Source organism: Nanorana parkeri, unplaced genomic scaffold (assembly GCF_000935625.1).
Source record: "Nanorana parkeri isolate BGI_ZX_2015 unplaced genomic scaffold, ASM93562v1 scaffold349, whole genome shotgun sequence".
In the NCBI taxonomy this organism is placed as follows: domain Eukaryota; kingdom Metazoa; phylum Chordata; class Amphibia; order Anura; family Dicroglossidae; genus Nanorana; species Nanorana parkeri.
The window spans coordinates 1,094,343-1,118,712 of record NW_017306617.1 but is presented as its reverse complement, the minus strand read 5'-3'; the positions used below and the strand labels follow the sequence as shown (position 1 = coordinate 1,118,712).

General features: G+C 38.8%; 1 protein-coding gene across 1 annotated transcript in view; it reads left to right on the top strand.

Annotated features, from left to right (window-relative positions):
• The window catches only part of TENM1 (teneurin transmembrane protein 1), a 431,171-nt gene that overhangs the window by 165,959 nt on the left and 240,842 nt on the right, over positions 1–24,370 (top strand). The window contains exons 8-10 of the mRNA XM_018558628.1: positions 7,378–7,479; positions 12,361–12,558; positions 13,762–13,962. Coding sequence (XP_018414130.1) covers positions 7,378–7,479; positions 12,361–12,558; positions 13,762–13,962 — 501 coding nt within the window. The remainder of the gene's footprint in view (positions 1–7,377; positions 7,480–12,360; positions 12,559–13,761; positions 13,963–24,370) is intronic.

The following is a 24,370-nucleotide window of genomic DNA, read 5'->3' as shown; positions in this document are numbered from 1 at the left end:
GGGCGTCGCCCCCTGCGCGGCCCAGCGATACCGCGTGCGTCCCCGCATACTGGCTCGTACTGGGACATTGTACGTCCCTCGGACCGGCACCCGACCCGGAGCCACTTGGACCGGGACCCGACAACTGGCCTCCACTCTGACTCCTGGGTGGAGTTCTCCTAACTCACAGATGGGGCCCTTGATACATTCCAGCACTCTCTTCATGAGGGTTGTACACAGGTGCACAATCAGGTGCTGGTCACTACTAAAGCATGGACCCAGGAATAGAGATTTCGTCCCACATAGAGCTCTAAGAAATCTCCTGGCTCCAGGATCCAAACTATGAACCAGAAGACATGGAAAGGACTGAAAAGCCAGCTCTTTTCTGATACAAGCAATTGCTTCCTGGAGCCGCTCAGCCCCTCTGGCTGAGAATCCTCTGTTACTTTGAGGCCACAGAACACAGTGGTATTGCCACGCAATGCCACAGTGTACAAACAACATGAGCAGTCCTCGGAAGTAGACTTTATAGTGTGCAGGACAACAGACTGTTTGATAATCTTTCACCTCCACCAAGTGAATGCACAAATTACAAACGAGTGCTCACCTGGGTCTGTTGGGTCTCCTGACGAAGTCATGCTGGACGTAACGTACGTAAGGCGGAGCATCTGATGTCATTACTTCAGTGGAGCCGAACGGACGGGAGCTGTATTGCATTAGCTGTACTCAAATACATTGAGGGAATCCCCTGTGGGAATCTTATATGCTGCCTATTTCTTGCCATTGTGTGAGTACCTATTTTTATCTAATAAATGTCATATTTTTGGACGGTATGCACTATGTGTCTTCTGCTTTGTTTCTTTTCGATCTGATGAGCAAATCTACGACCTCAAGGGATCTATTTTACTTTGGTACTATGGGCCTCCCTCCCCTTCTTAAGAAGGGAAAACGCGCTTGAGACCTACTCTGTGGGTCCACAGACCCAGGTGTGCACTCCTTTGTAATTTGTGCATTCACGTCGTGGAGGTGAAGGATTATTAAACAGTCTGTTGTCCTGCACACTATAAAGTCTGCTTCCGAGTACTGCTCATGTTGTTTGTACACATTGCATCGTATTGTTTGGATTCATTATCTAGACCGCTTCGTTTGATTCGTTTTGGACTTTATTTCACTGTGTATGTTATGTGGTTTGAGTTCAGCATATAATCATTGTTGTATATTTCACTTTATATTGATTGTTTCTTCAGTTCGGCACATTATTTCATATAAATTTTATCAGATATAATTTTAGTGCCTAGTCGCTCTTTTGCATCGTTCACCTTTTTTTGCATCGTCACTGGCGCAGATCTTTTTTGTTTATTAGTTAAAGAAAAATGTTCTACATCTTAAGGAAAGATTGTATCAAGACATACAGTATATGGAGGTTGCCATTATTGATCTTCTGAAAATTATAATTGCCTGGTCATATTTGATTTCCCTACTTCTTGAAACACACGGCTACAGAACAGGAAGGTCCAGTGTCTTAGGAAGTGCTGGAGCCACTGGATCAGCATGATAGTAAGGAATAGTAGCATTTTCAGCTGAGATATAGCCTCTTAGTATAGTTTTATTTCAATGTACGTAAAATTTGATAGCAGAGGAAATGGCATATATTCAACATGGATTAAAAAGGTTAATAAACTGATACCAAAGGAGCAAATCAGTCTCCCCTGCAATTATGTTTTTTTGAAAGTTTCAGTTGACAAAATCAATATGGAATTAACTGGAATCTGTGAACAGATATGAAAACTCTAGTGGGAGAATAGCTAGGGAAAGTAGAGTGCATTTTCAGCTAGCACATATTTCACATTACTACTACATTGTTTAATTTAAACTATTTTTTTATGACTTTCATATTTATACAAATATAATCTTCCATTCTTTTGTTATTGTATTAAATGCAATGTTTTTAAGATCAGTCACTAGAGAGAGCTCTTAGTGGTTCAGTGCACTTACTTTATCCTTCTCTTGTAGAGATAAGATATAAACTGTAGAGATACGTCACATAGGGAGTGCAAGGTTTTCAGTAAATTAGCCGATGCATAAGGGTTTATTTAATAAAGACTGTTCATTTAACAAAGTAAGTGCTCACTTTGCAAAGTAAGTCCAGTGAAGGGTAAATTAAAAAACAGGATTTTGGCTAGTACTTGATTGACTGATTGAAGTAAACACAGCTTCACCATTTTTACTAAGCTCAGTGAACATTCACTTTGCAAAATCAACTCCATAAATGTGCATTGTGAAAAGGAGCATTGAAACTCAATCATTCTTAAAAATTGCAAAGCAGAAGTGCCTCATTCAATAAGCCAATATGGCTCCCTACATTTACTCACTATACAAATCAATAAGATAGGATGTACATCAAGCTTTGTTTAATCTAAAAAGGGTTTTGAGAATAAAATTCCCTAAAATCTAGGGCAGCATGTGAAGTCTTAAAGGGGTTCTTCAGCTAAAGATGTTTTTTTTATTTTGATTAGAGTGTGAAACGGTTAAAAACTAAAAATACTGTGTTCACACTAGGGAGATTTGCTCTTACTGTTTGTGTGATTGTGATCATTCAGACAGGAAGTTGAATTTCTCCTGTGGGACCACTTTAGCCAGATATTCTGCAGGGAATATTCAGGAACTGACTCCTCTAATTCCTATCAGATACTACCCCAGATCAAAGAAACCATTCCAATGAGATGTTGACAAGAGCACAGGAAATCACTCAGCATCTACTTGGCAAGGATTTCTTGTGAAACTGCCATCCTGTTTATCACTCTTCCGTACAATATTGTCCTCCCTCACAAACCACATAAGATGTGGCATCACATGAGGGTAAACGGGCATTTACACTTCTTACAATTTCAGCTTTTATAGTTGCATGCAGCCAATGCAAACTTTTCTAGTTAGCCTATTGTTTTTTAGCTGTTACTTTGCCGTTGTTATATCATCCAAAATGCTATAGTGTTATCCTTATCCCTATAATACAAATAAAGAATGTAAAATGTAAAAAAACATTTGAATATTTCTTACAATGCAATATATCTTTTGTTTATTGGCAATGTTTTATTTTTACTAAAAATATGCAAAAACACAATGTAGGGAATTGATCAAAACTGGAGCAGATAGAAACTGGAACAGTTGCCCATGGCAAAAATCTCTCTTCAGTTTGCTCAGTTGAGATTTGGAAATGAGAGATAGAAGCTGATTGGTTGCAGTGCAAATCTGCTCCATATTTTATTTGCTCCAGTTTTGATAAACTACCCCAATGAAAAAAAAAGTTAAAAAAAGTAAAAAATAAAGATCATTGCAAAAACAAAAAACAAAAATAAAGATCATTAAAAAAGAAAGAAACAATTGGGCGGAGCTAGCAGTGACAGCTAGCTCCGCCCACCTGTTTTCTATTGGCCCGGGACCTGCGAGAGTCTTCTAGCAGGTCCTGGCCAATGAATAATAACTGGGCGGAGCCGACCGTGACGTCAAGTTGTCATTGTTTAATGATAGTTTAGCGTCCCAAGGTAACCTGGGGACCCTGATCTGTCATTGAAACTGGGCGGAGCCAGCCGTGAGATCACTTGTGAATGAGTAAGGGTTACTTATCCCCCTAACCATTCACTAAATGGTTAAATTAAAGTTTTAAAAAAGAGGCCAGACTTTTGAAAGCATCCTTTAATTGAAAAAAAAAACCAAAAATATGTTTTTGACAAGTCTTTTATTTTACAAAATACCCCAAAAAATGGATCCACCGACTTAATCCAGGGTCAATCACGACGTCCAGTGTTGTCCACGATGACTCGACAAAATAAAAAAATAAAACAAGAAAAAATAAATAGAGATGCTCACGAACTCCCACTGCAGAATGGCATTTTGACAGATGGCAGCAAAATATAAACAATTGGGCGGAGCTAGTGGTGTTTACAGTTGTACAGCATCTGACAGGTGAGCCATGATTGGGCAAAGTCATCATTACTTTGCCCAATCATGGCTCTTACAGAGTACTGTGACCTGAATAGTTTTTAATTAGTTCACATTACTATGGGGCTAGCAATATAGAATTTTACAATGTGAATACCAGAATGAGCGCACTTCAATAGAGGTCCAGTGAGAGATCATTCAGAAAAAAAAGTTGTTTATATGAAGCATTTAGAATCTTTTCTCGTCTTATCATGAATATATATATTCTTATGATAAAAGTAGCAACATTTGTCAGATATGGGAAAAACGTAGTAAGATGCTCTTTAGATTGGTTAAGTCTTCTAGAGCAACTTTATCTATTTACAATATGAAAGTCTCTGAATGTAAAATATACACTAAATCTAATCAGATTGAAAAATTGTTTTAAAATATGTTGAATACCTGTCTGCAATAACCTAAAATTGGCTGTTTGAAATAGGGAGCTATTTTGGTCTTTGACTGAACTTTTGCTACTGTCTCCACTGCAAATAGAATGTTTAAGTGGCCCAATTATGCTTAAGGAAATTGAAGATATTATAAAGCAATTACTGTGTTCAAGCCACCTGGCCAAGATGGGTACACATCTGAATTTCAAAATATTATAAAAAAGAGGCAGCTTTATGTTTGACCTCATTGCATAATTCCTTTTAATTTCTAATAAGAAATTGGTGTCAGCCAATATTTGTCATGCTCATAAACCTGACAAAGATTTTGAGCTTATACCATCTTACTATCCTATCTTATTATTAAATTATAATTATAAAATAATTGTCTGTGGTGGCAGGTCAAAATAATAAGTGACTGGAGGTCTTAAACGCTATAATCAAACAGGTTTTATTTCAGGTTATTGAAAAACATTAGGCAACTGGTGGCAGTAATGTAACGTTATCATGTGCTCTGGCCAAGTAACTGAGCATTAAGCATATACAGTATATTTTCAGTAGTTAATGAGTAGGCTTTTAATAGTATATGTGAAATAGACAATTTGATCTGTTTTTTTTAATAAATTATGCATAGAACTTGTACACATGTATTTTAAAAATTCAGACGTATTAATGGGCGGCTAACAGCTAAATTTTAGATCACTACAAAGATTCTCAGCTAGTCCAATCTCCCCACTGATTTTATAATCAGACGGTTGATCCTCTCTCTGTCTAGCATAGAAAGATTGGGGTTAATTATTGGGGAAAAAAAGATTTATTTGTATGCCGTTGATGTACTAATGTGGATGCCTGCCCAGCTAACTTGAGCACATCAAACTACTAGGGTCATTTTGGCTTTTAAGACCTGCTCTTAAAGTAGTTTTTTTTTTTACATATATATAGAGCTCTTCTTTAAAATAGTACCAGATAATTCTACCATAAAGTTCCTTGTTTAGCCCCTTCGTGTTTTATGGGGTGATAATTCTGTGTTGCCCAATTTCCCTCCAGTATTGTCACCCAAACACTTGCAGGTAGAAACTAAAGGCAGCCATAACAACATGTCATGCCATGTTTTGCTATCACCATCAGGAATGCCACCAAAGGCAATATCATGCAGCTGATTATGGAGTGGCAGGAAGTGCTAAAACGCTATAGGAGATCAGCAGGACTGAGATACCAGAAATAATAAAAAAAAGTATTATCGAAAAGAAATAAAACAAAATGCTCATGATAAACAATGATTTAGCAAAGTGAATGTCATCATGTGTTGTGGTAATGTTTTAATTGGCACCCCAGTGCACTGCATTGCGGTACACTGCAATGAAAGTAACACACTACTTTGCATAAAAAATGCGTGAGTGTGATTTTTTTTGCCTGTTCTTGTGTGTTGACAGCCCATTCAAATGAATAGGCTGCTTTAACACAACACAAGTTAGTATGTGGCATCACGTGCGTGCACTAACTGGCAGGAATGGAAAGGTATGAAGGGGGCCTTAGAGTTTACATCTATTTTAAAGAAAATGTGCACTGAACAGAGTAGGCTGCCACTGCTATCAGGAATTCTCACTGCACTTACTGCATGCTTATTCAGGGGCCAGTGACTCAGAATGTGCTAGAGTCAAATCAGCCAGACAATTGGCATTGCCAGAATAAACTCAACAATAGTGTTCAACATATTTTTTGTGCACATTCTCATTAAAGAATACCCTGACTCAAGTTTGCCTGGGGCAGCATAATTTCTAAATGCACCCACACATCTATAACTAATCGTGTAAAAAAAATTATATTTTACATTTAGGAACAACCCAGTTGCCTACTTTCATTTCAAGTGTGTTCTAGCTTATATTTTATTAGATGCTATATGCAACACCAACACTTTCCTAAACTCCAGGTTTCATAAATACAACGTAAGACATTGCCACTGATAGCTATACAGGTGAAACTCGAATAATTAGAATATGGTGCAAAGTTCATTTATTTCACTAATGCAACTTAAAAGGTGAAACTAATATATGAGATAGACTCATTACATGCAAAGCAAGATAATTCAAGCCGTGATTTGTCATAATTGTGATGATTATGGCTTACAGCTCATGAAAACCCCAAGAACCCCAAATCCACAACCTCAAAAAAGTAGATTATTACATGCAATCAATAAAACAAGGATTGTACATAGAACAATATCGGACCTCTGAAAAGTACAAGCATGAATATGTACTCAGTACTTGGTTTGGGCCCCTTTTGCAGCACTTACTGCAATTACTTTTGCACGATATTCTAATTATTCGAGTTTCACCTGTATGTTTCTCATTCATTTTGTTAACTATGCAAACAATGCAAGTGCTCTTCCTTCTGAGTGATCTCTTTATGCATGCCATCAATAATTATGATGTTCAGAGAATGATTTAGACAACTGCTTTACTTATGGATCATTTCAGATAAATGTGCAACATGATACATGAAGAATTAGTCATATCCGCCTGTAAATCTAATGATGTGCCCTTGCTCTTTATTCCGTATTCATCAAAGCCAGTGCTGTTTATCAGGATTGTAAACCTGACCAAGTCCGGTAAACAATTGCAATTATTGAGTCTGTGATATATTGACAACATTAAACTTTTCAAGACTCCTACATAAAAGTGATCCTTTTCAACTTGTATGAAACTGAAACAGACGATGGCAAATGCATATTTATCTTATGTTCAGAACACTATCCAGTAATGTATTTGCTCGCTCTTACATACTTCACCCTGAATTGCATTTCTTTAATGTCACTGATTCTATGACAATTTCATTCATCCGACAAAAAAGAGTATATGTACTCAAATACTTATTTGAGTTCTTGGTAGATCAGAATAAAATCCATTATGATTATTTTGTCTGCAAAGCAAAATTTCCAGCAATTTCCACTGCAATTGAGTTGCTCATAGTGTATTACATTTACAGCTGAATCCAAACTTTAACTCACGGTAGTTTATTCCATTTTGTTCACTCACAGAAATGATGGATGATTGCTCAACTAACTGTAATGGAAATGGAGAATGCATATCTGGGCATTGTCATTGCTTTCCGGGATTTTTGGGACCAGACTGCTCTAGAGGTAAAGATCGCTAATCCTTACTTTATTTACATGTTCTCTCTATGTGACACACTGTGAACTTGGATTGGAAAAATGCTAAGCATACATTTGTTTTTTAACATATTTTTAAGCATTGTGCAATACAATGGGCTGCTTTCCTAAAAGAGTACAGGATGTCCTATATCAAAGCCCCATTTATAAAGCAGTGGCAGACTTCACTGTAGTCATACCACTGCTTTAAAAAGGTGAAAACACTGCATATTTATAAAGCACAGCAATGTGCTATACAGTTGTGCATTACACACATTTATGCTTGCTTTGGGAGTCTGAAACAAGCAAAGTGTCATTCAAATGAATGGGAAAAAAAGTCAGCAGGAGAGCAAAGTGAGGTGACCTGTCAAAGTCATGCGACCGTCCTTTCATCACAGAATTTTCTCTACAACGTTAAGCAGAGAGCACACTGTGAGACATGATGGGCTTCATACTGCATTTTATGAATGCAGGCAATGGCGTGGAGTAAACACACTGGTGTCTAGAGATAACTACTCTCTGTTATAAATGTGCCCCTCAGTAAATATAATGGAGCTGTCTGCACTTTAATTATCCAGTTCTGTGAAAGACAAATCCTGTTTTTATTAATTCCCCTGTACATGGGTATTCAAAGCAAGAGCAGTTTAATTGTATTTGCTAAAATAAAGTAGCACTCACCTTGCTAAGTTAACGTGACAAGTCAAAAGAATTTAAGCTATTTCAAATGCTGATTAAATTACTTAGAACGGATGCTGCTCCTTGATGTTTAAACGTTTTAGTTTCCTGCAAAATCAACTGGTCCCCTGAGCACTGGCCATGATATCCTGTGTTAGGGTGGTTCCTTTCCCTTGCAGGGTCCTATGTGTGTGTTATACAGCTGTGTTTGAATCACAAACACACAGGCACAGCATGGCCAGTCACTGCCCCTCCCCCTCTCCCCTCCTCTTTTCTACCATCTCCCGTCTCCAAGCTAGTAGATGAAGATCTGCTGGAAACTGTTCAGTTCCTTGTGATCTTGTACTGGACAGGAAGTTCAAGGAAGCTGAGCTGAGAGAGCTGGAGCTAGCTGTTTGAAATCAAGATGACTATAAGTGCTTCAGAAAATGTTTGCTGGGCAATGTATATTTGGTTGATCTAAATTCATTATTGAAAAACGTTTGAGATTTTACTACTACTTTAACTATCTTTACTATAGGGAAAATTGTGTATAGGAGTCTCCAATCATATAAACTGCATTTTAGTTAAACATGTAAGGATTATCTGCATATCTTTAGTATAATTTAGGCTGGCAGTGTCCATAATGTGCCACATATCATGCTTACTATGCTCCATGTGACAGCCCACTTGTTTTACAGAAATAATCATTTATATAAAAATGATTGCATAAAAAATGATTTTATTAACTTTTTTACATCAAGCTGTTCTCTTTTACTTATAATAAAACCTAATAATTAGAAATGCTATACATTTCCATTAATGGCATGAGCAGAAATAAAAGGGTATGTCTCTCTAGATCTCTAGATCTGTGCGGGCGTCTTTAGACGTCCGTTCAGACACGCCCCCTCGCACGCACCGCTGGGCGCGCGCGAGCGGGAAATGCCCAATATTTAAAAACAGGCAGCGATGCCTGTTAACATACAAGCGATCCGTTGGCTGTAGAGTTGTCCCGCTGATCCCGGGCTCCGCTGTGCCCGGTGCGAGCCCGGGATCAGCATGGCTCCTGTGTCACAGGGGATCAGAGGGAGATCGTTACACGAGCTCCCTCCGGTCCCCTCTCCTCTGCAAGAATGCGGAAGTGTTGTATATTACATCACTTCCGCATTCTTGTGTCTTGGAGAACCCTGATGTCTCCATAAAGAGGACCTAGAGCAATAATTCTAGGGCCATCGATCACCGATAACACTAAACTGATGAGCGGTAAAAGCTTTTAAAGTGTCACCTATGGCTAATTTTGGGTATGGTAGTTTTCTGTGATTTTGCGGGTGCGCGCAATTTTAAAGCTTGACATGTTTGGTGTCTATTTACCTGACGTGACCCGGTCTTTTATATTTTACCAAAAAACTGGGCAATAATAAATGTTTCCTAACATAACATTTTCAGTATTTTTTCATAATTATAGTAAAAATTAAAACCCCGGTGGTGATTATATACCACCAAAAGAAAGCTCTATCTGTCCCCAAAAAATGGTATAAAATTAATTTCAGTACAGCGTTGCATGACGGAATAAACGTCAGTCAAAGTACCACAGCGCTGAAAAATGGCCTAGCCAGGAAGGGGGTCTAAACACCTGGTCTTCAAGCAGTTAATTATAGCCATACTCTAGGCAAACAGCTAAACACGCAGATAAAATACATAACTGGGAATTTTTATACCTGCTAAAGGATTTGTATTTCTTTTTATCCAGTTCTGAGGTGTGCTCAGCTCTACCACACAGATCTATTAGGGAAGAAGACCTGTTATTTGTCTGCAGCAGTTCAGTAACTCTTACAGTCCTTTTGCCCACCCCAACCCTGTGACTGGATAGTGAAAGGAGAAGCAGCAGACTGATGAACTCATCTTTCTGTCTCCTCCTATCAGCATGCTCTATATCGTAGCACAATTGATTGACTCCTTGTGCTGCTTCTGCGTCACCTTGCTTCACCTGTGCTCTGCTTTGCATGGACTGCAAGGGGTTGGTACCAAGCCAAATTCAAGTACTTACACTGTCTGCATTAGAAACAATTGCTGATATACTAATGAACACAGAGCTGCATTAATGTGTGTGTTTTATATCTGTCTGAAATGTTAACACATGACAAGGGCATTGTATATGGCTCCTAGTGGTCCAATACCCAGAACACTCAACTCAGATATTAACCCCTTTGTTAACCTCCCTGGCGGTATGATTATTCAGGATTTTAGGTACCAAAAGCGGTACATTGTTTTTCAAGCAAATATGTTGTTTTACATTGTAGGCCTGTAATTCTTAGTAAATTGTGACAAGAAACATAAAAATAGATAGAAAAAGGACAAAGAGGGCACAGAGGTAGAAATGAGAACATAATGCAAAGTCAACAAGGCACATATCGCAAACAGGGCGGGAGGGCAGGAACCTGTCTTCACCCTGCGGATCCCACCGAGACTGGAATTTTCCTTCCCTGGGGAGCCGCCTATACCCACCTCACCGGACCCTAGCCAATCAGGTATGAAAGCAGAAAAAAACTGACTTTAAAATTGTATTTAAAAAAAAAGATATTTTATTGTATATATTTGTTGTTAAAATTACATAGTAAATATAAAATCATCAACATATATAGTTGTGCTCATAAAACTATGAGCTTATATGCCTCACATGAACCTGCGCCTCCTCAATATGATGTATGATAGATAGTTACACCTGATTATTAATGTATACATCTTATGCAGATAACATTAGTAAATGATTATTAAAATCAATGGTAATTATACAGATTTCCATGGGGAGGTGCAAAAATGCATTATCAACATTTTTTGCATACACACTAGTGCAAGTAAACAATAACACATCAAATAGAATAATAAATTAAATCTGTTTTTAGAGTAACGGTTGCCTTTTGTCATAACACATTACATACAAAATAAGCACAGGGTGACTTTTATAGATTCGTATAATATCGCATTGTAGTGGTGTCACTTTAGAATTCTCAGAGTCTCATTAAATGGACTCAGGAGAGGACATTCACAATGAACACTATGGTTTAGATTTTAAAATGTACTTTACTATTGACTTCCTCTGATCACTTAGCATCTTCCATGAGCTCTTTCTGCCTGTAAGGATAATAACTCTGTGGTCTACCACAATTCATTTGGCACTGTATTTAAGAGGAATGAAGTCATTTTCACTGTAGAGAGGGACAGCACAGGTTAATACACCTCATCCAAGCATCAATATGTGATGATTTATTTACTAATATAAAGGAGCCATTAAACAGAGACTAGAATTCTGAGGTAAACATAGGAATATTTTCTGCCATTACTCTGTAGGTCACTGGTTTATCAGAGGATACAAGAGAACAGCCAGGATAGTAAGAAGGAAATCAGTTAGGTTAATTGCTCATAAAATGTGCTCTGAATTTATAGCTTACTAATTACTTTAATTGTTAAGTGTTATCTTAGGTAGCTGGCAGCAGCCAAGGCCTTGTGTGCGAACACAAATTCAGGTTTATTTACAGCGTGTGTTCCCCTAGGACAGCTATAACCCCCAAGCACTGTTCAGATACTCACGTTAAGACCCACATTTGTTATACAAAAAAAGAATAGTGAGTTATATGGCAGACAGATTTCTTCTTTGAGCCCATTTACACCAAATGCATTGGGTTGTGCTAGGCAGCCTTGCCAAACACAGTCCCAACACATAGACAAGGCCATTTGCTTTGAGCCCTATTTGTTTAGTTCACACCACTGCATTGCGGTGGTGCGTGTTTAAAAAAGTAGAACATGCAGTACTCTTTTCAACACATCCTGTTGTGACACACTACACCGCATCATAATGCACTGTGATAAAAAAAGGAAAATTACATTTTATTTTGTAATTTTAATAAAGTTATACAAAAAAGGTAAGCAGTATGATGCATTGTAACCAGCACATTGCCCTGTTTCCATTCCATTACTGTGCACGCTATAGCTGCTTGTGTCAATGGGTCCATAATTAATTACCACTTTGTTCTGTCAGCCATGAAAGCCAAACAACCATTGCCAGGAAGTGAGGATTTCTCTTATTTCCACCATGTAAATGGCTGCCCAAGTGCTTAATAGAATACTTAGCTGCAATTGAAACCCTTTACGTTAAGAGTTACATGACAAAATACATACAATTTGCTTTTCATCCTTGCGTGTTTTGATTGATCTTTGCAGATTCGTGCCCTGTTTTATGCAGTGGCAATGGCGAATATGAGAAAGGACACTGTGTGTGCAGGACTGGGTGGAAAGGCGCGGAATGTGATGTCCCAGAGGAACAGTGTATTGACCCCACCTGCTCTGGTGGTCATGGCACATGTATCATGGGGATCTGTATTTGTGTTCCAGGATACAAAGGAGAGATATGTGAAGAAGGTTTGTTCTGGAATTGTGTCTATATTATCTTCTGTATGTACAGGTAGTGTAAAAAATTATTGACAAATATCTTGTTTGAAGAGGAATCACAATGTCCTTGCAGTATGTTTATATTACAGAATTGTATACTACTAATAAAAAAACAAGAAACTTTAAAAAGTGTATAGTATCCATAAGTAGAAGTATAAATGCAATATTACATCTTGGCACTGCACCTTTCCTACACATCAAATGCGCAATCTTCCAAAATGGTATCGCTCCAGGTGAACCTACAGCTCCTTGTTACTGGCTATAGGTGCTCAGGCCAAGCAGGACCTATCTGCTTCCTAATAGATGCTTCCTAAAAGATGAGTGCATAAAATAGGCAAATACTGCTGTAATTTATTTATTTTTATTAAAAAAGCTTTATTATTCTTAGAGGATGAGACTTCCTTCCAGGCGGGTACCCCCTGTTATGTATTCACAAAAAAGTTATATAGTAAATAAAATCACACACCCAGTCACATTCAACCCCTCTTTTACCTGCCAAGCCAGGCTACATGCCTGAATAAGGGTCCAGTATAGATTTGGGGAGGACCCCACAGTTTTTTGTTTTTGTTCTGAATGACTGGATAGAATCTGGTATGGATTATTGAAGCCCCCATCAAGTGAGCATTCACCTTCCTAATGTCCCATAATGTGAATGCAACAACAACCATGTTGTCCAGTGATGTAGACCCCACGTTAATTATGGTTAATGAATGCCCTGATGAACTGTGACATGACGACCTTTACCATGACCATCCTTTCCTGCTGATAGTTTTATCACAAATGACAGTTCCCCTAGGCTCTGCTGGAATGTCAAAACAGCACTTTGGAGTTTGGGTGATGTCATTGGCCAAATATGGTAGTGCTACCTCTAATAAGGAAATTACTTCTACGTTATTGGAGAATCAGACGGGAGGCCAAATCTGGCAATTTAGTTTGCCTCTTCACCAAACTGTGACTAATCTGGATTCAGGTCAAACTTATGGTTGGCTTGAACCTGAAGGTAATTGCTTGTAATTATTATTCTGTAAAGGTTTTTTTTTTTTTTTTTGCTGCTATGCCTAACTATATCAAATGTGTTGAAAAGTGGAATTTAGTAATAGGATTAAAATCTAAAAAGTAGTTAATAATATTCCTAGTATTGTATTTGAACAAATGTCTTTTTCCATGATATAGAGAATTGCCTGGATCCAACATGTTCTGACCACGGAGTGTGTGTACATGGGGAATGCCACTGCACTGCAGGCTGGGGAGGTGTAAACTGTGAGAATGCCTTGGCCTTGTGTCAGGAGCAGTGCTCAGGTCATGGGACATTCCTGATGGACAGTGGTATCTGCAGCTGTGAGCCACAGTGGACCGGAGCAGACTGCTCTACAGGTAAGCATGATACTGATTAAATGTAGAATTTGTTATAATTTACTAATATATTTTTATAATTAAACTTCCCATGCTGACTCAGTCATTGCACATCAAGCATGTGCTGCATATATAGCTAGAATTAGACAATATAAATATATACACTACCCCATTTTCAAAAATGTTTTCCATATTTTTTACCTAACAGAGTTATACTAAAGTTTATAGATTTGTTGGCTACACCAAGTGGAAACACAGAAAAAAAACCTTTTGAGGTGGTTTTAACATACTATAGAGAGTAGTCCCCTGAGCAATCAAATTAGACCATTACTTTGCCTTTCCAAATATAAGTTTGCAGCAGGCAGATCCAGAAAGCTAAAACAGACCACATGGTCACAGAATGTCGTGGATTTTCAATCTGTGATGAGGCACATAAAGGAACCAACTCAGTATGTGGCAACCAGTGAACCACAGCCTGATCAGCAGACATAAAATTAAAAAAGAAAAAACAAATAAATCACTGATAAGTAATAAATAGAACACATATTTATAATGTGTGTTACTGTGTGCATTTTTACATGTGTCTCTTGTTTTATTATGCAGTTATGATTGTTCAAATGGATCCATTTGTAAATGCCTTTGCATGGTTTCAATAAGTATTGTTATGTGTTTTATTTTTTTTTTAAATAGAGATACAGATGTGCTTAAAATATATATAAAAATCCACAGTATATGCTTTGCTGTACTTTTGTTTGAATGCGCCTGTCTAACATGCACTAAGGCATTATACATGATGTTTATCAGTGTCCTATTTCCATGTATTGTTTTTTCCCACCTCTTTATCAACAGTCATCAGTGGCTGTCCCTTTAATTGTTTAATTTTATTGTATAATTAAAGCTAATGTGAACTCCAAGGGAGAGATAGATTTGGCACTAAAAAATGTGTATACTCTGCTGGAAATTTCATAAAAGGGGAGTTTGGTTTAAAAGTAATTTGGCTTATAACATTTTTAGCAGACACTTTTTCTTAGCTGTCGATAATGTAATAAGGATATAGAGTCAAATTTTAAATGCCAACTGTGTGCCCATTTGGGAGAGTTCTCTGTATGTTCTGTATATTTGAAGAGTGTCAGACAGGAACAGGAAGTGAGGGGAAATGTTCTAATAAAAGGCAGACACAGCAGTAACATATTTTTATTGGGAAAACCTAGAAAGCGTTAGAACATACTTACATCCTGCCCAATTGATGAGTGAATAAATCATCTTTAACAGGGACACAGATTGCATTTAAAACCCAATAACAAGTATGGCCATTCCTTAAAAAATAACAAATAAAGTTTTAGCAGAAGTTAGGCTTTAATCATATGCTATTGCATTGTATTATGTTCTCTAATGGGCAATTAGATAAGCATTATTATGTAAGTCCGTGTGAAACCTCTGTATCATTAGAGTATAATGTCTGAGTTCCCCTGAGGCTTATGGGGTTAGAAGCATCAGGATATCTTCAGGAATCCCTGTCAGGAGAAAAGATTTTGCTGTGTCATCATCCCAGTTTATGGCCCTCCGATCTTACAATTACTGATGTGCAACATTTAAGGGAGCACACACCATTGACCACCAACATTCAAAGGGGCACTCACTACGGACCGCCATCATAAGGAAGCACTAACTCCTGACCGCTAAAATCTGCAAGCTGTTCCGACACCTGCATTATGTTGGCTTAAGTGTATACACCATGCTGTAATCTAAAATAAACAATCTGGGGGGCTTTTTAAGGCCTTGAGAAATGTGATAGGCAATCAGAACATCAGTTTTTTATCGAAATAAAAAATTAAAAAGTGGTTATTAACCACTTCAAGACCAGCATGTTAACCTCCTTTCATTACTAGGCCTTTTTCCCGTTTTCAGTGCTGTGACAGTTTGACTGAGAATTACTCTGTCATGCAACACTGTGCCCAAATGAATTATCATTTCTTATGTCTTTAATTTTGTTTTCCTTATTGTTATAAAACATAGCAAATAAAAATGTTTGGACATATCCCCCCCCCCAAAAAAAAATTAACCCAAGTAGACACCCCAAGGTGATCTGATTTTTGATGCAATTTTTTGGAATTGAACAAACATGCTGGTATTGAGGGGGTTAAAACAAGGAACTTGGATATGGTGAACCAGGTACATTAAATTTACAGGTCGTACACACAGGGAGGTGGAGGTGAAGGGGTCAATGGGGTTAATGTACATGTCATGTACAGTGGGAAGGTGGAGATGAAGAGGTTATTGTACAGATGTGTAGGATATGTGAAGGGGTTAAAATACAGCTCAGAGAAAGAATGAAGCTGACATATACTATAAAGGAGAGGGGTGAAATAGTAAAAATCCGGACACTTTTTTATTTTCTACTGCTGCAGCTTGCTTTAACTAGAACTAATGAATGAATGATTCACCCATTAATTAGTTTGTTTACTATACCCTGCCTCTGCTTCAAGAGGATGAAGAGGCACCGTAGCCACACCCTCCGTCCACAATGCGATCGCCCGCACGGGATCGCAAGGCACATTGTGCCTGCAGTAAAGGTGCCCATACACCTTACAACAATTGCACAAAATCTGTCGTGATTTTCGTACGAAATCACAAACGAAAAGCGTGCGATAATCGTTAGGTGCATGGGCATCTTAAGTGCTATATGCCAATCTGTAAAAAGAGAGGCATTGTTGTTTGTTGAGGCCTAGTCTGCTGGGGAGAGGTGTTTGAGCACTGGAGCACTTTGATTCATGGTGGAGAGGTTTAACTGTTTGGAGAAGTTTTAGAACTAATATAGGATGTATTAATCTTCATTAATTATACACCTTGTCACATGCACTTTCACAGTGGTGTTTATTTTATGTAATGCATGGTTTCTGTCCGCAGCGTCTTTCTTATTATTATATTGTGTTGTATATTTTGGGTATATTGAATTGAAGGCTGCAACAATATAGCACATTGTACTATATGTGGGGGGAATTGTAGGTCTGTAGCGCTGAGTTGGGTGGTTATATGAATGTAAAACCTCACATTAAAAATATTAATTGAAATACCAGGTATCCTACAACCAAATTTAAAAAAAGGCAAGCTCCAGCCTGTCTGATTGTTTCCTCTATTATCTGAAATTAAAAATGAAAGTTAATGAAAAATAAAATATGATTTTTCATTAGTATGATCGGGTACAATCAAACAACTAGCCTGAAATACAAGGGCATCGGTTACAGAAAAAGAAGCAATATCTTCCATTAAATATATGATCGACAGAGATTTCTGTTCAACTGAAAGATGGCATATCATTACTAAGCGTTCCAATATGTGTTCCCTGTTCTTGAGTTCTGAGGAGTTAGCACAATGTTCTCTAGTATTGTTACATAACAGCTAAGTTGTAATTAGCAGTCGGGGAAGTAAAACAGTGAGACTTTTGACAACTTGACAAGTTTGCATTAGTCTGTGTGAATAAATAAGTGCACGCTCAGCAAGTTGCATTTCTATTGACTTCCAGCTCATTAAAGCATTTCAGTTCTCTTCCAGTTCTGGAAATGCATTTTGTTTCAAAAGAAAAGTAACAACTTTCCAATAACTATACATAGATAATTGAATGTCTTGGAAGATCTTTCCTAAAATAATCCAGTTGCATCCACCATATTAGCTTTTTTAACAGGTATGAGGGGATATATGAGGTTGAGGGTATGCATTATGTAATCTGGTCAGTGTTGTAATCAGCTCAGTCTAGGACTCACTCTCTGAAAGAATAATTAGGCCTGGGACAGCAGCTGTGGACATAGGTGTTAAGGTGCCCATACACCTTACGATTATCGGCCGATTTTTGTATGCAATCGCGTTTTCGTCCGATATTCTTAAGGTTGATGGGCAGTGCACAACCGGAAATACTGTACAATCGATCGGCTTTTGACTTACCAGCAGGTTAGAAAACCTTGGTCGATCATATGATTTGCGCAAGGTTGGTGGTGTTTCCGTACGTCAAAAGTTGTACGATTAACACTGCTCTTGCGCAATGAAAATACGTGCGGTCGATTACCGCAATTCATCCAGGTGTTTTCTATTAACTGCCGCTGATTGAACCTTGCGATAATCAGGGCATGATGGGGCCGCCGTACGACGGTCCGATCATCGGACGAAAAGTTTTGTACAATAATCATAAGGTGTATGGGCACCTTAAGGCCTTCATGGAGTATATAACCATTTGAGGTTACAGCATTGGATGTAGTATGAAGGGAATGTAAGCGATTGGAGGTAGCAGGATATGGAGGAGTTTCTTGGGCCAGCAGGTTAGTATAGGGAATTCCATATGTTAGAGACTAGGCAGTGTCTGGCAAACATTCCCAACTTTCCAGTTTAGTTTTGTTAATAGTTTCTAATAGTTTTTCTAATCAAATCAGTGAGTTTTTTTGTTTTTCATTTTGTTGATTGAGGCAGTTTGATAGTGTTGTATGGTCATTAAAGGCAATACGCTAAGTTAAGGTGTGGTGGCACTGGGTAGCCTATTAAGGTATGGAGTCACATTTTAATAGGTTGTTAATTTATTTATTTTGTATACCTTTCTATTTGTGGTAGTGTTTTGTCAATGTTCTTGAGGTGGTGTGGTGGGGCTGGGAGCCTGTGGTATTGATGGGTAGACCCAGGCTAGTTTCTTATGCTACTGTATATGCCTGCAAAGACTTTATCTATGTTGTTATTATGTACTGTATGTTACTGAAACACACTTATCATGAGAGGAACATATAGGTTGGCCTCTGGAAAATGCTAGTTGCTTGGACAATTTCTACCGTTAATTGTTTTGAATCACAGAACAAAGAAAAAAAGGAAAATCTTTAGGGGGGAATTTATCAAAACTGGAGCAGACAAAATTTGGAGCAGTTGCCCAAGGCAACCAATCAGCTTCTCTCGTCAGTTTGTTCAGTTAAGGTTTTAAAATGACGGAGAGATGCTGATTGTTTGCCATGCACAGCTGCTCCAGATTTTATCTGCTCCAGTTTAATAATGTCCCCTTTCAGGGTTATACTTGTTCCAGGTCAGTGACTCATGTCAAAACATCAGAATGAGAATAAAGCAAGTAGTATTTTCAGAAAGAGAGGTTATCATATTGGTCTTCATATTGCTTTTATCACAGCTGCGTTTCAGGTTATTGGTATCACATTCTCTCTTCTATTTTTGTTAATAAAAGGTTTCTGTAACCATTACAATCCAGTCTGTAATGTGTGGTCTTTTACATCTGATAATTATGAGTAGTGGGTTTTTTTCCCCAGGCCTACTGAGCTTTGTGCAATAAATGAGTGCAATTAGTTATTAATGCAAAACATTATAGACATTTTCTGTATTTTTTACTTCTCAGTCAGGCCTCCTAATAGTATATTACAAACTTTAGCTATTTTATAAATAGTTTATAGAAAATACTCTGTTATCCTTGATATACAGTGGTATATTATCATTAGTAGACAACTTATACTAGGCAAGCCAAATACAAGAACTTTGCAATATTTCTGTATCAACTTCATCTATATGACTCAAATTGTCCAAGGCCTTGGGGGTCAGTTGTCAGGGCTCTGAACATATGTGGAATAGTTGTTTGAAATGTAACTATGCCCTCCCGTCCTTTACAGCCAAGAAAGGTGCCATCTTATCCTCTATTTGGATTGCAGTTGCTGTGATACTGCATGTGTGATCAGCTATAACACGAGCCATTTCAGGGCTTGAAAGTATGGATGAGAGCTAAAATAAGCAGACTGGCAACATTGACAGTTTTACCAGAGGCATGCTTTGAAAGTAACTGTTCTGGGAGACACTTGAATTAGTGGCTCTAGTTCAGCTTTAAGGTGGAAAATGGCTAAATATTAATAAAAGAGCAGAGGTTAAATGTTCTTTCGATGGTTTATGCAGAATTGTTGGATGTTCATTACAGTTGATTACAGTTGTCAGTTGTGATCACCGTTCTGAGTCATTTGTAACACGATAATAATCTGTATCCATGGAGATTTTAAATAGCATAGGAAATGACTAAGAAATGTTCAGATAACTGAAGGGGTACTGGAATAGGGCAAAGGTTTGGTTGTTTGATAAAAGGGCTTAGGGGACTGGCAGAAGAGGGTCATAGTGATGGACACATATTCCGTTTGAGCTTGGTCAGCAAAATGGCTACTGCCAAAAACACTCTTTGCTTTATTGTTGCCACTGCAGATAGTTCTGTATTTTTATTTGACAAGGCTGTATGTCATACGTGTCAAACTCAAGGTCCGCGGGCCAGAACCGGCCTGCGATGGAATTATCTCTGGCCCGCCTGATGATAATTAATTATCATTAGATCTGGCCCTGCCCGCTGGCAGCTCTCTCACGCTGCCCGCGGCGATCTTCATGGGACTTAGGAGCCGGAGAGCTGCTGCCGACCAGAGGACTGCATTACCCAGCAAGCAGCCTGTCAGCAGCACAGCGTGACAAGGGAGATGTGGCCGTGAGGTGACTGAGGGGGGTCCCGATGTCCAGTCCAGATGATGTGAGGTGCTCCCTGGCGGCAATCAGGATCCAACCCAGATGACAGAGAACCGGGAGAGCTGCAGCCTGCAGGTACTGTGCTGTGACACCTTCATTCAGTATATCTCTCCCCTTATTCTCCATCACTTCTTCTGTACTGTAAAAGTCATGGAGAAGAGGGGGAGTGATATACTGAAGTAGTATCTGTGACACCTGTGCACCGCCTGCCTCCACACTAGTATGTAATCTAATAGTTTGATCTCTATTATTTAGAGATCAAACTATTAGAACACCTGTCAGGTTTTTACTGCTATCTGTGTCACCGTCACCAGGAGTCACCTTCTCAATTTATCCCGGTGACTGAAGAAAATCCCAAATTTGGGCTGTCATTACAACAGCAATAGATGGGAAATCTTCCAATAGGGATATTAGCTCTGGTCCCCCTGCTGACCACCAGGTGTTTCCCTCACTTTGGAGGAATTTCCTGTCACTTACTTTTGTGGCTATCGGACAGGAAGTAAAGGGAAATCCGTCCAATGGGACAAAGATGGCAAAAAAGCTGAGACACTCTATAACCCTTCCTTACTCTATCCACAACTAAAGAGAAAAAATGTGGCCTAAATTCTACCCTATGTTACAACGAACCTGTCAGCCATGTTAAATGTATATGAAAGCTGCCTGAGAGCAAACAGCAGAAGATCCCTTTTGTTAACTGTATGAGCCAGTAAACACTCTTTAAAAGTAGTTTGGTTACCAGTGGTGTTACTTTACATTATGGGTGTCAATTGACTGTGACTAATTAAGCCAGATTCTTAGTCAAACATTAAAAATTTAGATTCTGAGAGGCACATAGAAAGGAATTGTTTAACAGCAAAGGTAATAACAGGTTGTGGTGTCTGCAGGATTTGTTATTGTGTTTTTATTATATGAGAATTCAATTGACAGGCAAGGATGGAGGCTTCCTATGTAGCGTTCTGATTAGTGGCATCATAAGGGGGTGTGGGGTGTGTGGCCTGCACCGGATGACGCCATCAGAGGAGGTGACACCAAAACGACTGACAGTCATTTTGCAGTCACCCCCTCTGTAATGTTGGGCACTCAATCATGGACCAAAAGCCTGACAGCTGCACAAGAGAGAAGGGGACCCGCCTGCATACCTTATTCCGGCTGGATGAACTCCTCTCTTCTTCTCCCTCTGTTAAGTGTGCATGACATCATGCACATGCATAGTAATGTTGTGCACATGCTTAATAACATTCGCCGCACGTGTGATGACATCCCAGAGGGTGACACCCAGCAGCCGCACTGGGTGACATACTGCCTGGGGACGACTCTGTTTCTAATACAGTATCAGGGATTTAAACAGAAAACACCAAAACCGAACTGTTGATTTACACTGCAGCAGCAGCACCATGTTTTTAAAGTGTATCTCTAGGCAAAACATCTAGGATAGAGTGGGGAACCCTTTTTCAAGTTTTTTAACACTGTTTCCCCAGTGGTAAGATTCACCCTTTAATTGGTATTAGTGACTATTGTCTCCGGAATAAAGATTAAAGAAAATCCAAAAATTTAGAGGGTTATTCACAAAGCTGCCGAAGGATCCAGCTGTAGCTTCAGCTGATCCTTCGGCTAGCTTCGGTTACGGGAGCCCTTCAGTTCAGTAGAACTGAAAGGCTGATGTACGGGCTATTCACTATAGCCCGTACAGCTCCCAAAGTTGGTCGAGCCAAAGGCATATGCTTCTGCTCGACTGAGCTGAGGTTAAAGCCGAATGCGGGCCAAACGGCCGGCCATTGACCAGCCGAAAGCCTGCTACTGACAACTGGACGGAGACAGCCGTCATCTCACGGCTGGCCCCGGCCACTTGCAATGACAGATCAGAGTTTTCTGGTTACCAGGTAACCCAGGGACGCTGATCTGTCATTATGATAAGAACTCTGCGGAGCCGGTTCTTTCGCTCCCTCAGCCTCAGATGTCGGATTCATCTTGACAGCAGCAGCTCCTTTCCACTTCCTCTGGCTCCTGAGGTCTGCTGTGTGGCTGCCTGTGAGTGTAGGCTACTGACAATGAGAGCTGAGTGGAGCCGGCTTTGATATCACCGCCGGATCCGCCAAGCTCTCATTGTAATGACAGCTGGTCCCGGCCAATAGAAAACAGTTGGGCAGAGCTAGCTGTCGCTGCTAGCTCTGCCCAATCGTTTTCTATTTTTTTCTAATTTTTTAACTGGTTTTCTATTCTGCTCTGTACCACAGAGGTACCCAGTCGAAGCAAGCCGATGTACGGCTGATTTCAGTTGGTGTAGGGCTGAAATCAGCCGTGCAAGCCTGAAGTGAATAGCCGAACAGCGTTCGGCTCACTTCGGGTCGGTTATTCACACAGCTGCCTTTGGCAGCTGTGTGAATAACCCTCTTAGAGTTGTCCAATGATAATGAGTTGTCCAATGTAATGGACAACTAGGGGAAATTGTCCAATGGTAATGAGTAATTGAATGGAAATCCTTCCTACTGTTTCAATCTTACAAACTGGTAAACTGTATTGTTAAATGTGTTTAGTGAATGTGCAGGGAAGGTAAAATTCACTCTTATACAAATAGGACAAATGTTACAGTAAGCACCTTCCATGTAAGAACAGATGTTGTTGAATGTTAGAGAATGTATTTTTCATAAGGCATATGTTGGGTAAATGTACATTGAACTGAGCTTTATAGATGAGGTGAATGTTGCCTGGTGAATTTTCAATGATTTTTGGCTGAATGCCATGTTAAATGCTTTAAAAATAGACCCCTAGATGCTTCCAACAGAAGGTAAAGACACAAAAACAAACCACGAAAGGCTATATATGCAAATGTATTATCTGTCTTCTCATTGGCTTTGTTATTATCAGAAAGGTTTTATATATAGAATAAAGGTGAATGTTTATGGGATTTTGTTTGTGTCAAAAATAGTTTTTTCTATATACACGTTCATGGGAATGCAAAAGCAGCTTAAAGCAGCTTAGATGCAGATCAGAAGCAGGAAAACAGCAGGTCAAATGAACTCGCATTGAATTTGGAATAATCTCAGAAGGGTCTCAGACTGATGTCAGAGCTCATTCACATTGGCACAGAGGTACGTTCACTATAAAAAACAGATGCATCTCTATGCCTGGGAGCCACAGATGTTGCATACAGCCCACCTGTACAAATCAATGACAGTCTGCATCCAGGGTCATATATCTATACTTGCATGTCAGAGTTCGCTTTGTAGCAGCATTGTCATTAATGAGTCCTAAAACACGCCCTGAAACAAATATTAAGATATCTAAACATTTTTAAAAATGTGTAAATATTTTTTATAATAAAAATTCTGCTATAAAACATAACAAACATAACAAACATAACACTTATAATGGCAGAGCAAAACATTTTACTAGCTTGTTTTGGTTATTGTTGTAAAGCAGCAAGAAGCTTAATAGGACATTGTCCTGCACTCAATTACTTTATCATTTATCAGATCAATCACCATAGAAACGACAGGAAGAATGCTACACTTGGCCTATGTAATCTGGCAGTTTTCATTTTCACTAACCTAGAAAAGGTCAGCTGTTCTCTGTGTTAGATGGCATACAACTGTTCTACCAGCAATTAAACTTCCAAGGATTTATACATAGGGAGATATTTTATATGTGCCGTGCAATCTCGCTCCCCACTGATTAAAAAGCAGAAAACAAAAAAGGAAAACAACTGTAGCTTCTAGAACGCACAGGAGCTGTATTACTTGGTAAGCTAAAATACAATGTGTTTATACCTTCTGTTCTGTATTACCATCAATTCTGAAAAACAAATAAATGTTATTCTAAGAAAAGGCCACAGTTTAGTGCTTGCACACACACACAAAAATATAATAATAATTAAAAAAAATAATAATAATATATATATGTATAT